A 16,488-nucleotide genomic window follows, 5' to 3' on the forward strand; every position below is an offset into this window, starting at 1 on the left:
CTGCCTCCTGAGTGCTGGGATTAAAGTCGTGCACCACCATGCCTGGCTTAAACTTTGGAGTTTGAAGTAATCTCATTTGTCAGTATCTGTTTTTTTGTTTTTTTTTTTTGTTTTTTAAATAGAGAGATAATTGGCATGCCAGGGCCTCAGCCACTGAAACACTGAAATCCAAATCCAGATGTTTTTGCCACCTAGTGGGCATTTGTGATATTGTGCTTGCCTCACCTTTGGGCATCTGGATTATAAAAGAGTTGAACATGGGCCCTTAGGATTCACAGGCAAGTGTCATAACCTCTAAGCCATCTCTCCAGCCCAGGTTCTATATATATATATTTTTTTTTCGGTTTTTCAAGGTAGGGTCTCACTCTACCCCAGGCTGACCTGGAATTCACTATGGAGTCTCAGGGTGGCCTTGAACTTGTGGTGATCCTCCTACCTCTGCCTCCCGAGTGCTGGGGTTAAAGGCGTGCACCACCATGCCCGGCCTCAGGTTCTATATTTTTAATGTCATATCCCTAAATTAATTTTCGTTATCAATGTCTTATTGTATTTCCCTCCAGGCTTTTAGTCTTGCATTTAGTTCTTGGATCCATTTCTGATTGGGTTGCATATAGTGTGAGGGATCGGTATTATGTTTTTAGTCTTTTGCATATGGATGTCTGGTTTTCCCAGCATCATTTAGTGAAGAAGATTGCCTCTCTCCAAGGTAAGTTTTTGGTGCCTTTGTGTAGAGCTGACCTGCTGTGAAACTGACTGGCTATAGATTTGTGGGATTTATTTCTTGGCTGAGGATCCTGGTACATTCAGCTATATTTTTTTATGCCATTCCTATGCTATTTTGGTGACGATGGCTATATAGTATATCTGTTTCTTGAAATTAGGTATTGTGTTGCCTGAAGCTTTAGTTAGGTATTTGGAGTTTTTATAATTGCATGTGAGTTGTAGGTTGTTTCTAATAACCCTGTGAAGAATGTGATTGGTATTATAACATGATTCAATTGAATCTATAAATTGTTATGGGAAATATTGACATTTGAACAATATTAACTCTTTAATCCGTAAACATGGGAGATGTTCAGTACTTTTTGTCTTTAGTTTCTTTCATCTAAATGCTTTAATTTTCATTGTAGAGCTCTTTCATCTCCTTGTTTACTGTTTTATTTATATAATTTTTGCTATTGTTTTGAGATTGCTTTCATGATCTCTTTCTCAACAATTTCATTATTGATGTACTGAAATGTTGCTTAATAGGCTAAGTGCTTAAAACACTTGCAGAACATTTTAACATACTGAGTTTGACCACCAGGGGCACCAAAAATAAAACTAAGATGCTTCTGAGGTATTGTATTTTGTTTGAGAGAAAATCTTGCTTTGTAGCTCAGGCTGGTCTAGAATTAGTGATCTTCCTCCCTCAGATTTTTCTATATGCTACAGTTATGGGTGTGTCACCAAGCCTGGTTACTGCTGAGTTTTGTGTGTTGATTTTATATCCTGCTATGTTACTGAATTGTTTTATTAGCTTTAGTAATCATTTGGTGAAGTCTAACCTTGTCCCTTTCTTGTTATTTACCTTTTGTTTCTTTCCTTGCTTAACTTATTTGAGTTAAGATATCAAACATTATACTTGACTGAAAAATCATGAGTCTAGCCTGTACATGCACCATTGAGAGGAGTCATTGTCATCCTTTTCCTAGTCAGTATGATTTTAACTGTGGATTGTCACATGTTTCTTAGTGTGTCTAATTCTTCTCTGTTTAACTTGTTCTGAATTTTTATCAGGAAGGGGTCTTGAGTTTTATCAAATATGTTTTCTCTATCATTTCTGATAATCACATGAATTTTATTCTGTGTTCTGTTGAAATTGTGTATTGCAGCTAGTGATTTGCATATGTTCAACATCTTGCATACCAGAGACAAATACAAATTGACTATGATGGATCTTATGATGTAATGCTAGATTTGATTTCCTAATATTTTCTTGAGAATTGGTATAGTCATTAGAGATATTGATCTATACCATTTTATTTTTGTTGTATCTTCTTCTAATTTTACTTTTAGGGCTTCATGGAATGCACTCACTCAGGAGTATCCCTTCCCTTTGAATTAGTTAGAAAAATTTTAATAGAATTTAATAGCGTGAGACTAATAATCTTCAAGGTCCAATCCCCAGTGACACACAATCTGTAGCATGGATTCGCCTCCCAAGTTGCCTTCAGCTAGGGGTCAACCATTCAGAACACACTAGTCATTGTAGACATCTTAGTCCACCACATTCTGCCCCAGCCCCCATAAATTAACAACCATCATGAGGTAAAAATGCATTTAGTCTATCTTTAAAAGTCCTTGTAGTTTTTATCAATCCCAACTATGCTAAAATATCTCCATAGTTCAAGGTTTCATCTAAGACTTAAGACATTGTCTCAAAAGCAAACTTATAAAATTGAGGCACTGCCCTGACCAGCAGGGAGTTGAACAAGGACCCGAGGGAAAGTTAACCTGAATGGGAGAAGGCAAACAGACACAAGAAGGAGACCATGCTAAGTGTTTGTCAAGGCCTCGAGATTTATTCAGGCAGACATAGCTTATATATAGAAGACAGAACTTTTTTGACAATGCTTATGTTCCTAAGGTCAGTTTCACCAGGGTCATATGTTAATCCATCTATCAGGTGCCCACTCCACCTAGGCTGTATACTAAACAATGCTTTAGGATCAGGTGCTTACTCTATCTAGGCTGTATATTAAACAATGCTTTAGGATCAGGAGCTTACTTTATCTAGGCTGTATACTAAACAATGCTTTAGGATCAAGAGATTAGGAGATTAGAGATCACCCTAGCTCCCAAGGTCAAAGAGCAGCTGCAGATCACAGATCTCCTTTGTATTAAGAGATAAGAGAACACTCTTAGTTCCCAAGGTCCAAGAGCAGCTGTGGTGTTGCCTTTTTCATCTCTAATTTTATTAATTTGTGTCTCTTCTGTTTTCTTTTTTTTCAGATTTGCTAAGGGTTTATCAATCTTGTTTATCCTTTCAAACAACCAACTCTTTGTTTCATTGATATTTTGGATTTTTTTTTTTTGGTTTCTATTTCATTAATTTCTGCCCTAATCTTTAGTATTTCTTCCCATCTACTGATTTTTGGTTTGCCTTGTTCTTCTTTTTCCATGACTTTAAGGTGAAGCATTAGGTCATTTACTTGGTACTTTTCTAATTTCATAATATAGGCACTTAAGGCTATAAATTTACCTCTTACAACTGCCTTCATTTTGTCCCAGAAATTTTGGTATGTTGTGTTCTCATTTTCATTTGATTCAATAAATTTCTTGATTACCTTCTTGATTTCTTCATTGACCAGTTCATTCAGTGTATTGTTTAGTTTCCATGATTTTGTGTATGCTGTATAGCTTTTCTTGCTATTGATTTGTAGTTTGATTCCATTGTGGTCAGATAGAAGACAAGGAATTATTTCAATTTTCCTGTATTTGTTAAGATTTGCTTTGTGTCCTAATATATGGTCTATTTTAGAGGATGTTCCATGTGCTGCTGAAAAGAATGTATACTCTACAGCATTTGGATGTAATGTCCTGTATATATCTGTTAGGTCCATTCCTTCTATGTATGATCACATTTAGTCCGCATGCCTCTCTGAGGTTCTTTCCAGGTTTTGTCTGGTGTTCTAAAGGCTTCCTGTATCTGCATTGGTAACTCTTTCCCAATTTGGGGGAAGTTTTCTTCTGTGATTTTGTTGAAAACACCTACTATGCCTTTGGAGTGAAATTCTTCTCCTTCGACTATACCCTGAATCTTTATGTTTGATATTTTCATAGTGTCCCAAATATCTTGAAATTCCCATTCATACTTTTCTATTAGTTTGTCTTTTGCTTTATTGGACTGTATTAGATCTGCCACCTGGTCTTCCAGCTTAGATATTCTGTCCTCTCTTTCATCTATTCTACTGGTGAGATTTTTTAAAGTGTTTTTTTATTTCATTAACTGTGTTCTTAGTTACTAGTAATTCTAACTGGTTTTTTGTTATTTCTGTTTCTTTATTTATGTCTAGTATTGCCCTCTTTATTTCATTAAATAGGCATCCTGTGTCTCATTTGATTTCTTCTTTGACTTCTTTATAATCATTCTTTTGAAATCTTTCTCAGGCATTTCCTCTAACCCATTCTCACTGGAGGTCAATTCTGATGCATTAATACTTTTTGGTCAATTTATATTGTCTTGATTTTGGGTGTTTCTTGTGTTATAATGTATAAATTTTTGCATCCTGGATTATTTAATGATTGGATTTTCTAATTAGCTGGGTATTATTAGATATATCAATCAATCTGATATTATATATCCTCTGGGTAGGAACTTAAGGTGTTAGGTGTGGCTTGGAAGACTCTCAGAGTATCTACAAAAGATTTCCTAGGGGTTAGGTTTGCCTGCTTTGAGAGTATACAAGTAGGCTAAATGGAACCAAATAGAGATAGTTTCTAAAATTAAACTAAACAATGTACAATTTTTATGAAAAACAGCACAGAGTATTTGTCCAAGAGTAGGGATTATGACAACCATATCCTCTCTCTGTCCCTTCGGGTGTGTGGTACCCTACCCACTCCCTTAATCCTGGCAACAAGGAGGTTAAGATTTAGGGTCTGTTGATGATTCCAAGTCAGTTTATGACCAGGTGAGATCCTTCCCTAATTTATAACAGAAGAGGAAACACAGCCACTATAAATTAAGAAGCAACAAATAACAAGCCCAAAATACAGCTTATTTAAGAATGGGAAATCCGACCATCCATCAGATATAACACATAATTTATCCTGATATGGGAGGTACAATTTGCACGTCTGGGTGAGGCCTATATACCAGGTTTATTAGGCAGGTACTGATGTCTTGTAATTCCAGTTACCTCTTGGGATGATTTTGGTCTCAGTTATGCGGTGCTCCTGCTTGGGTCCCTCTTTGGTGAGTTGTAGGTTCAAGTAGGCTGGTTGGGTTGCTCAACTGCTGCTGTATTCACCGGAGTTGGGCACTGGCGCTGGGGATAGGGAGGCTGCTGATGCTGGCTTTAGTTCTCTTTCTGGTCTACGTGTTCTTCTACCTTGTGATCTGCTCATCTGTTGTTCACTGCTGATCTCCCTTCACGTTTTTTGAGTATGTGGAGAGCTTCACTGTTAGTAGAAAATCGCCTCACCTGGCTTTTCCTGTGGATCAAGCTGAGCCTGGTGGCTTTGGTCCCAGGGAACTTATGCTGCCACTGCTGTCCCACCGTCTTGGTGCCACTGAGCTGGAGCTGCTTCTGCTGGCCTGTGTGGGCTCTGTATGCTTTGGGTCTCTCCTACTTCTCTGCTGCTGTTTCAATTTCCTATACACCTCACTTTTTAGTAAAAGTGTGTATTTTCCAGGGTTTTTTTGTGCCCCACCCCCCCAGGCTGCTTTGGCATGGTTCCTATGCTGCTATCTTAATTGTTAATGTAAGAACTAAAACAAGCATGGCCCATTTCCTTTCTTGGGGTGATATTTTTGCTGGATATAAAAATTTGTGTTGAGTTTGTTTAAATCAAGTCTCAATTATTCAGGCTGAATATGGTAGTATGTATATGTAGTTCTAGCATATCCCAGAGATGCAGGGATGGTTCAATATACGCAAATCTATAAATGCAATACATTATAAAATTGGGTTGAAGGACAAAAATCACATAATCATCTCATTAGATGCACAGAAAGCATTTGACAAAATTCAACATCCCTTCATGATAAAAGTTCTACAGAGACTGGGAATAGAAGGAACATATATCAATATAATAAAAGCTATTTATGACAAGCCTACTGCCAACATATTACTAAATGGGGAAAAATTTGAAGCTTTTCCACTAGAATCAGGAACAAGATAAGGGTGTCTACTGTCCTCACTTTTATTTAATATAGTTCTGGAAGTCTTAGCCATAGCAATAAGGCAAGAGTCACACATAAAAGGGATAGAATTTGGAAAGGAAGAGATCAAGTTATCATTATTTGCAGATGACATGATTCTATACATAAAGGACCCTAAAGACTCTACTAGCAAACTGTTAGAGCTGCTCAAAACCTAGAGCCATGTAGCAGGATACAAAATAAATACACAGAAGTCAGTAGCCTTCATATATGCTAACAACAAACACACAGAGGATGAAATCAGAGAACACTCCCGTTCATAATTGCTTCATAAAAAGTAATGTACCTTGGGATAAACCTAACCAAGAAAGTAAAGGATCTCTACAATGAGAACTTTAAAACTCTCAAGTGAGAAATTGCAGAAGACACTAGAAAGTGGAAAAACTTCGCTTGTTCCTGGATTGGAAGAATCAATATTGTGCAAATGGTAATTTTACCAAAAACAATCTGCACATTTAATGCAATCCCTTTCAAAATTCCAAAGGCTTTCTTCATGGAAATAGAAAAAACAATCTAAAAATTCATTTGGAATCATAAAAAGCCACAAATATCTAAAATATTACTGAGCAACAAAAATAAAGCTGGTGGTATCACCATACCTGATTTTAACCTATACTACAGAGCCATAGTAACAAAAACAGCGTGGTACTGGCACAAAAACAGACATGTAGATCAAAGGAACAGAATAGAGGTCCGAGATGTAAGTCCAGGTAGCTATAGCCACCTGATATTTGCTAAAAATGCCAAAAATACTCAGTAGAGAAAAGACAGCCTCTTCAGCAAATGGTGTTGGGAAAACTGGATATATATCTGCAGAAGGATGACAATAGATTCTTCTTTCTCGCCATGCACAAGAATTAATTCCAAATGGATTAAAGACCTTATCACCAGACCTGAAACTCTGAAACTAATAGAGGAACATGTAGGGAAAACCCTTCAACATATTGGTCTTGGCAAAGACTTTCTGAATACAACCCCAATTGCTCAGGCAATGAAACCACAGATTAATCACTGGGACCTCATGAAATTACAAAGATTTTGCACTGCAAAGGACACAGTGACAAAAGCAAAGAGGCAACCTACAGAATGGGAAAAAATCTTCGCCAGCTATACATCTGATAGAGATTTAATATCTAGGATATACAAAGAACTCAAAAAGTTAAATAATAAGGAATCAAATAAACCAATCAAAAAATGGGCTATGTCACTAGTCATCAGGGAAATGTAGATTAAAAAATCTCACTACTGTCAGATTCGCTACCATCATGAAAAGAAATGATCATAAATGTTGGTGGAGATGTGGAAAAAGAAGAACCCTTCTATACTGCTGGTGGGAATGCATTCTGGTCCAGCCATTGTGAAAATCAGTGTGGAGGTTCTTAAAACAGCTTAAGATTGATCTACCATATGACCCAGATATAGTACTCCTAGGCATATATCCTAAGGACTCATTTCATTTCCTTAGAAGTATGTGCTCAACCATGTTTATTGCTGCTCAATTTATAATAGTTGGGAAATGGAACCAGCGTAGATGTCCCTCAACTGATGAGTGGATAATGAAGATGTGGCACTTTTATACAATGGAGTTCTACTCAGTGGTAAAGGAAAATGAATTTATGAAATTGGCAGAAAAATGGATGGATCTGGAAAGGATTATACTAAGTGAGGTAACCCAGGCCCAGAAACCCAAGCGCCACATGTTCTCCCTCATATTGGATCCTATCTGCAGATGATTGGGCTTCTGCATGAGAAGGAAAAAACTCAGTTGCAGAGGCCAGTAAGTTAAAAAGGAGATATAAATGGAAGAGAATGGAAGGTAGGGGGTTACTTAATAGGTTGGTATTGTATATATGTAAATAGAATGATTGAGATGGGGAGGTAATATGATGTAGAATGCAATTTCAAAGGGCAAAGTGGGGTGGGTGTATTACCATGGGGTATTTTTTTATAATCATGGCAAATGTTAATTAAAATTGTGAAAAGATAAAAAAAAATATTGAGGCTGGTGGATCATGTGAGTCTAGAAGTCTAATGACCACCTGAGCAACATAGAGGTCACTGTCTCAACAGACATGCAAACAAAAAATAGGCTTGTACTTGCCAACACTTTTTCTGAACTTTAATTTCCTCTTGAATTGACAACATGTATGTTTATCCTTGTAAGTGATCGTAATCATATATAAGGACTTGTTCATATACATGCTTTGCACAGTTTATTAATTTCCAGAACTATAACCAAAGGTTATTTTCTTTTTAATATACAAAATATATAGTAAGTCTTTTTAATGATGTCTGTTTACTACAGGTCCAGATCACGACCTCGCCCACGTTCTCGTAGTAGAAGCAGTGAAAGGTCCTGTCATAGAAGAACCCGTAGTAGGTCTCGGGACAGAGAAAGACGTAAAGTTCGAGAAAAAGAGAAGAGAGAAAAGGAGAGGGATAAAGGAAAGGATAAGGAATCACACAACATCAGACGTGGGTAAGTTGAATATGTTGGATAATAAGTTGAATAAGTTGGATATGGTTTCTGTGTTATGTTTATTAAAATCAAGAGTATGGAATTCTTCTAGTCTTTCCTGTTTGTTACTTGTCCATGTGCTTATTTTTATTCCCTTACTTGCAATGGTATTATACAAATCTGCCTGGGTAGTTGGCTTATAAATAGCCTATGGTGGAAGTTTGAATGAGGATGAAATAACTAAGTGCTTTTTGTTCTTGATCACCCCACAACTGTCAGTAACATTGAATATTCATGTTCTTCAAGAATTGTTGAATGTTATAGGAAGGTGATAAATGCTGAGGTGTCTGCTATTATAGCAGAAAGGTTTTCTTACCCTGAGGTGGTACAACAATGTCAGAGTTAAGAAGGGTGTGGGGATAATCTCTTGCTAAAGGGGGAACATCAGTAGAATGACAGATCTAGAGGATGGACTCAGAGACTGGAAAGTATGGCCTAAGAGGATGACTAAAGTCAATCAAAACATGTTTTATTTCTTGAATCTTTACAATTTTTTTCCATTTAGTTTTAGAATACTGCATAAAGTTGACATATAGAATTATTTTAGGTGGGGCTGGAGAGATGGCTCAGGAGCTAAGTGCTTGCCTATGAAGCCTAAAGACCCCAGTTTGAGGCTCAATGCACAAGTGGGCACATGCATCCAGTGTTCATTTGCAGTGGCTGGAGGTCTTGGTATGCCCATTCTCTCTCTGTCTCTCTGTCAGTCTAAAATAAATAAACACAAAACTTATTTTAGGGATTTAAAAGGTATGAAAATGACAGTGAATAAAAGAAGGTGGTCAGATGGCTTTGGGAAAGGTTTATACATGGAAGTTACTGGTCAGTTTTATTTGTACAACCATTGATCTTAGAGTTGATTGTGTTCAAATTAGCTAATTCCTGAATGCCAGTGTCACTAGGTAATAATGTGTTTTTCATTTGTTTGTTCGTTCTTTTTTCTTTTCTCTTCTTAAAAGACATAACTGTTTTTAAGCATATTTATAAAGTCATTAAATTAATTTTAGTACTGTGTGTGTGTTTGTGTGTGTGTGTGTGTGTGCGCACGCGCACGTGCATGCATGCATGCACATGCATGCCAGGGTCTATTCCCACTTCAAATGAATCCCATGTGACTTACATGGGTGACTGGGTAATTGAAGTTGGGCTAGTAGGCTTTCCAAGCAAATGCCTTTAACTATTAAATAATCTTCTTAGTTCCCATTTCTTTTTTTAAATTTTTTTGTTCATTTTTATTTATTTATTTGAGAGTAACAGAGAGAAAAAGAGGCAGATCGATAGAGTGAGAATGAGCGCGCCAGGACTTCCAGCCACTGCAAATGAACTCCAGACACATGCGCCCCCTTGTGCATCTGACTAAAGTGGGACCTGGGGAACTGAGCCTCAAACCGGGGTCCTTAGGCTTCACAGGCAAGCGCTTAACCTCTAAGCCATCTCTCCAGCCCTAAATCAGAATTTTTAAAAAGCAGATTTTACATTTACTGTATCTTTATTTGTAGAGATGTATCATTCTTTGTTCTAGAAAAAATTCATTACATTTTAATGTTTACATGTTTATTTCCGAAACCTGATTTTCAAGTCATTTAGGACTTAGACTTTGTTGTGTTTCTTGTGACATTGGAGACCCAAGGTCTCACTCATCTATGTTAGATAAGAACTCTACTCCTGAGCTATGTCCCCTATTATAGTACTTAACATCAAAGTATATGTTGTTAGTGTTTATTTTTCAAATATAGTCATTCTTTTGTTTATCCACTTGCTTGAGCAGGCATGTATAAATACCCTACATTTGTCACGTACTATATTAAGTATTAGGAACATAATATTTGTGCTACTCAGAGTTTTCACAAGTAGAAAAGTAGGCATATGTCAAAGGGAAGATGTACAAATAACTATGGTGAAACCAAATAAATAATCTGAATAAAATTTCACAGAGCAAGCAATAGGCACTAAGAAAGATCCCATTACTTAGGATCTTTTTGACCATAACAATAAAACCCATTTAACAATGCCTTAAATCTTGGAGTTAACAAATGTGTTTATAAAGGATGAGGGTAAATAATTAGGGTTACTGAGACATATGACTGACCTCTGTTGTAACCACTATTGAACTCTGCAGTCATGGATAATACTAATCTATATTACAATAAAAAATTTATTTACAAAAATAAGAAGCTGGTTAGAATTGGCCTCATGAATGTTATTTGTTAATGTCTATCTTATTAAACTATGAGTATGCTTATTGCTTATTAATAAGCAATTTCGAGAACTAAGTGATCCCAGGCTTTTTTATATCTCCACTTAGCCAGACCCAGCAAGGTGTTTTCTTCAGTCTTAACATAGTCTCATTATAGGATATCTATCTCCATAAGAATTGAACTGGATGATTTAGTCTATTTCAAGAGTTAGAGAAGTGATTTCTCAAGCTGGATTTGGTTGTGATTGCCTATAATCCCAGCACTTGGGAGAAGGGAAGCAGGATAATCAGGAGTTCAAAGTCATTCTTGAATACATAGTAAGTTTGAGGCCAGCCTAGGCTAATTAAGTCCCTGTCTCAAAAAAACAAACAAACAAACAAAAAAAGCCCTTCAGACATGCACATAAACCATCATGTCTTCAGAATGTAGGAAGAGGGAGAAAGAATATGTAAAATGAATTTTTAAAAATCTGTATCTTTTTTTTTGTGTGTGATCAGGCCAGAAATCTGTCACTAGTAAAAGACTGATTTTGTTTTAATAAAATTTATTTTGCGAGAGGCAGAGTAAGAGAGAGAAAATGTGTGCCCCAGGGCCTTTAGCCATAGCAAACGAACTCAAAATGTGTGCGTCCACTTGTGGCACATGTGCAAGATTGCCCGCCTGCTTCATTGTGCGTCTGACTACCTAAGACCTGGAGATTTGAACTTGAGTTCTTAGGCTTTGAAGGCAAGCAGCTTTACTACAAAGCTATCTCTCCAGCTTCTGTTTTTTTTTTTTTTTTTAAACATCTTTTTCCTTCTTTTCTTATTCCAGCATTCCATCTGTTTATGTAGATTTATATTTACATATACTCACAGGTGATTTCTTGGTCATCATTAACATTATCTTAGTGATGTTTTCATTAGTAGTTTCTTTTCTGAGGAATTTAAAAAATATGTGGGTAGAGGGAGGGAAAATGATTAACAAACACTTTAATTAGGACTGATGTATTAGTTCATTTTAGCCATGCAATGCGATGACAAGTGTTTTTGTTTCTGCTAAATAACTAAGGTTCTTCTTTATGTGAGGGAAAATAAACAACTTGCTTATATTTATTTATATACAAGAATCTTTGTCTTATAAAGTCACTTTGGAAATACTACACACTTATTGGTGAAATCCAAAGCACAGAGCAGGTAGGGTAACATTTTACCATTATCTAAATGAATTACAAGTTGGAATAATAAAAACTAAAGAGAAAGGAATGATTATCTGGTAATCAATGTGCTTAGTAATGATGAAGAGCTTTTCTTTTCTTTTTTTTTTTTTAGGAAGAACTTTTCAGTTAAACTTTAGGAATAAAATGATTAATTGAGATAACTCTAGAAGGGCATTTTCATTTTTATTATTATTTACTTATTTGACAGAGAAAGAGGGAGGGAGAGAGGGAAAGGGGGATAGAGAGAGAAAAATGGGTTCAGCAGAGCCTCTAGCCACTGCAAATAAACTACAGATGCTTGTGCTCCCTTGTGTATCTGGCTAATGTGGCTTCTGGGGAATTGAACCTGGGTCCTTTGGCTTTGCAGGCAAACACCTTAACTGCTAAGCCATCCCTCCAGCCCTCGAAGAGCATTTTCAAATAGCAAATAATTTTAATTCTGAACATTACTTAAAGAGTTGAATGACTTTAAGTGTTTTATAGTATCATAAGTTTTATAGTATCATAAGTTAACTTACTTGTTTTGTTAATCTACTGATTTAATGAACCTTTTAGAACCTGGAAAGGTATTGGGAGTTTGTAGGGACTAAAGTTGGTGTCTGTTTCCTGCAACATGATGAGTAAATAGTATGGAAAAACATTGGTCTTCCTCAGACCTTATCAAAGAGATTGAATGAAATTAACTTTTAATATCTGTATAAAATTTACATTCTGAGCATATTTTATCTTTTATACATACATTTTTCTTCTTTCTATCCAATTTTTCCCTTCCTTTTTTTTTTTTTTTTTTTTTTTGTGGTAGGATTTCACTAGCTCAGGCTGACCTGGAATTCACTATATAGTCTCAGGGTGGCCTCAAACTCACAGCAATCCTCCTACCTCTGCCTCCCGAGTGCTGGGATTAAAGGCGTGCACTATCATGCCCAGCTTGTTTCCAAATTTTAAGAACTTAAATGTCTATCTTACTCTTGGACAATTGTGGTTTTTATTTTATTTTATTTTTTATTTATTAGAGACAGAGGTAGAGTGGGGAGAGAGAGATGAGTGGGGTGGGGGGGAGAGAATGGGCACACTAGGGCCTCTAGCCACTGCAAATGAATTCCAGATGTCTGTGCCTCCATGTGCATTGGGCTTACGTGTGACATGAAGAATGTAACCTGGGTCTTTAGGCTTCATAGGCAAGCTCCTTAACTGCTAAGCCCTCTCTCCAGCCCAACAGTTGTGGTTTGTAAGGTGAATTTTCTGTGAATGTAAAAACATTTTTTTTCTTAGAATAATTATTCAGTTGAAATGAGACATTGTTTTGTCAAACATTATGATTGACAGTGAGTAATTAGAAGTGTGAAATTCCATGTGGTTTCATGTTTGTGACTTGGTGTGATGCTGGGAACATTCTACTTCTCTGTTAGTTTCCTGTGGATTAGTGCATTTGTAGGCCTTCCTTAGCAACATCTTGATCATGTTCTATTTAGTACAGTTAGCAACTGAAAAGCATCTTTAAATTTTTTTTTTGTTTGATCTTTATTTATTTAGGAGTTGAAAGTGAGAGAGAGGGAGAGAGAGAGAGGAAGAGAAAGAGAGTGGGTGTGCCAGGGCTTCCAGCCACTGCAAACAAACTCCAGACACATGCGCCCCTTGTTCATCTGGCTAACATGGGTCCTAGGGAATCAAGCCTCGAACTGGGGTCCTTAGGCTTCACAGGCAAGCACTTAACTGCTAAGCTATTTCTCCAGCCCTGAAAAGCATCTTTAAGGAGGTTTGGAAAATTAGTTGTGAGTGAATGTGCAAATTCTACTACTGTGAAATCATAGTGCCATCTTAATGAGTAGAATTTAAATCTATCTTCAATCTTGACCTAAATCACCATTCTGAAAATTGCATTTTGTAGTAACTGTTAACAGTTGGTATAGTTTGAATGTCCCCTCCCCAATTCATTTGTTAGATCTTTTGATCCTTAATGCAGTAGTGTTAGGAGATGGGACATTTTAAAATGTCACTAGACTCTGGAATCTGCCTTTTAAAGTGGACTAAGGCTGTTGTGGGGTGGGTTTATTATTGCAATTATAGATTCCTTATAGAAAGATTATCTCCTCCTCTCTTGTGTTTCTGCCATGTCCTAACTAAGAAGGACCTCACGAGTTGCTTACTCTTCTTTGTGACTGTATATCAATGATTTTCTATACCAGGTCAATGGTGTTTTGTTACAACAGTATAAAATGGACTAAGATACTGAAAATCCTTTCTTATTAATTTGGGTATCATTAGAATTTATAAGGAGCATTAGTTAGCTTTCCTATGCATCTCACCCTTTAAGACCCACCACCATGAGAGGCTCACCTTTACTATTCTTCAGTAACATTTCAGTAGACAGGTGCTACTCAAAACATTTGGGATATTTTGCTCAGACAGTTGAGCTTAAGTTTATGCATTATTTTTCTTTTATATAACTTTCTCTTTATACTTCCTGAAGAAGTTAAGAATTTCCCTGTGGATACAATTAATTCTTCTGTAAATTGGTGTTAGAGGTACTTAAAAGCTATAGTAGGAACAATGCATAAGAAAACTAGTACCATGTAATAATCATAAGTTATGGATATATATTAGTTCTGGCTTTACCTTGGCAATATTCCAGCATCTACGACTTTGAGTTTCATGTAATAAATTCCTGTTGATAAGACCCCCTTCCCATTCTACCTAGTATTTGGCAGAAGATGTTGGAAGTGATTTGGGAAAGCTGGACTCTGAGTTTTGACAGCAGTTACATACTTACAAAGCCTGTCATACTTTTCCTTACCTCTTATTTCTTTAAGCAGCAGGAAGTCACTTATGCTAATTTATCTCAATTTGCATATAGGTTATAGAGTTCTGTGGTACAGAGCATGCTTAGAACTCCTTTTAAGTGTCTGTTTGGATCAAAGCAGGGCTGTGTGATAGCTGTTGTCTGACACCAAGCTGTGTGGTGTTGTTTTCATTAAACATTTATCACACTTCCAATGTGACAGCAGGCAACTTTGTGCCAGGATAACATGTTTTCATGCAAAATTTATTGAAAAAGACGAGTCTTTGTAAGGAGATCTTGTTGCCTTTCACCAGTGGCGAAGGGTAAGTGTCTGGTTTGAAAGTAGTATACCTTGAACATGTGTCATTGTAACATGCAAAAAAAAAAAAAAAGCTTCATACTGTCAGTTTTGTTAAGCAGGTAAATAAGTACATCTTTATATAAATCTATGCGCCAAATTCTTCCTTCTGAAATTAAAGGTTTTATAATTTCCTTGTGAATTATCATAGCCATAGCCTATTATGTTGTTTGATATTTTCTATTACAATGAAACTTAAAGTACTTGCCATTAGGAGTTAGTTTGTCATCTTTTTCAAAAATACAAGGTCAAGATAAGGAATTTATTACGCAAAATAATAGTAAGCAAAAGTGGGAGACAGAGGTTTCCTGAATTCTCCCTCTGATCACCACCTTTTTTTTATTCATTTTATCAGTACATTTTAATTATCACAGAATTTGCCTAGCAGAATATGACTTGAATTATGCTGCATTGTTTTTTTCTTTATTATTTAATTTATTTATTAGAGAGAGAGAGAGAAAGAGGCAGATAAAGAGAAAGAGAAAATGGGCACACCAGGGCCTCCAGCCATTGCAAATGAATTCCAGATGTCTGTATCCCTTGTACATCTGGCTTACATGGGTCCTGGGGAGTCAAACCAGGGTTCTGAGGCTTCATAGGCAAACACCTTAACCATTCAGCCATTTCCCCAGTCCCAGATTGTTTTTAATGGCATGAATTGTATTTCTCATTTTGGTGATAGCTTGATTGTGAGAAGTCTTGAACTAAAAGCAGGTACTTTTATTTTCCTTTTAAAAATAGTTTATTTTTTAAAATTTTTTTGTTTATTTTTATTTATTTATTTTAGAGTGACACACAGCAAGAGAAAGAGGGAGGGAGGGAGGGAGGGAGGGAGAGAGGGAGAGAGGGAGAGAGAGAGAGAGAGAGAGGGCACGCCAGGGCTTCCAGCCACTGCAAACGAACTCCAGATGCATGTGACTGCTTGTGCATCTGGCTAACGTGGGTCCTGGGGAATTGAGCCTCGAACCGGGGTTCTTAGGCTTCACAGGCAAGCGCTTAACTGATAAGCCATCTCTCCAGCCCCCAAATATTTTATTTTTAATTTATTTGAGGGGACAAAGAGAAAGAGACAGGGGGAGAGAGAGACAGACTGAAAGAGAATGGGCACACCACCAGGGCCTCTAGCCAGTTCAGTCAAACTCCAGACAGAATGTTCTACCCTGTATAACTGGCTTATTTGGGTCCTGGGGAATCTAACCTGGGTCCTTTGATTTTCGAGGAAGTGCCTTAGACACTAAGCCATCTCTCCAGCCCTTATTTTCCTTTTGAATTCCTTAAGAAGCTAAAGAATGAAAGTTAACTAAAAATGTTGATGGGACAATAAAAGTAGCCTGTTGGATTTTTACATAAGTTCCTTCATGTCAACTATTAAAATTTGATGATTCTTTGTAAGAGGCATAACAAAGGTTATGTTGAAATTAACATTTAAGAGTTGAAAAGTAGTGCTGTATGGTGAACGAGTAAGGCTGTTATATGCACCTGCCCAACAATAGAAACCTTCAAATTCTGAC

At 36.7% G+C, this 16,488-nt stretch overlaps 1 protein-coding gene across 1 annotated transcript in view; it reads left to right on the forward strand.

The window, feature by feature from the left end:
• The window catches only part of Rsrc1 (arginine and serine rich coiled-coil 1), a 454,827-nt gene that overhangs the window by 132,443 nt on the left and 305,896 nt on the right, over positions 1 to 16,488 (forward strand). Inside the window, exon 4 of the mRNA XM_012947428.2 lies at positions 8,235 to 8,408. Coding sequence (XP_012802882.1) covers positions 8,235 to 8,408 — 174 coding nt within the window. The remainder of the gene's footprint in view (positions 1 to 8,234; positions 8,409 to 16,488) is intronic.

Source organism: Jaculus jaculus, chromosome 11 (assembly GCF_020740685.1).
Source record: "Jaculus jaculus isolate mJacJac1 chromosome 11, mJacJac1.mat.Y.cur, whole genome shotgun sequence".
Taxonomy (NCBI): domain Eukaryota; kingdom Metazoa; phylum Chordata; class Mammalia; order Rodentia; family Dipodidae; genus Jaculus; species Jaculus jaculus.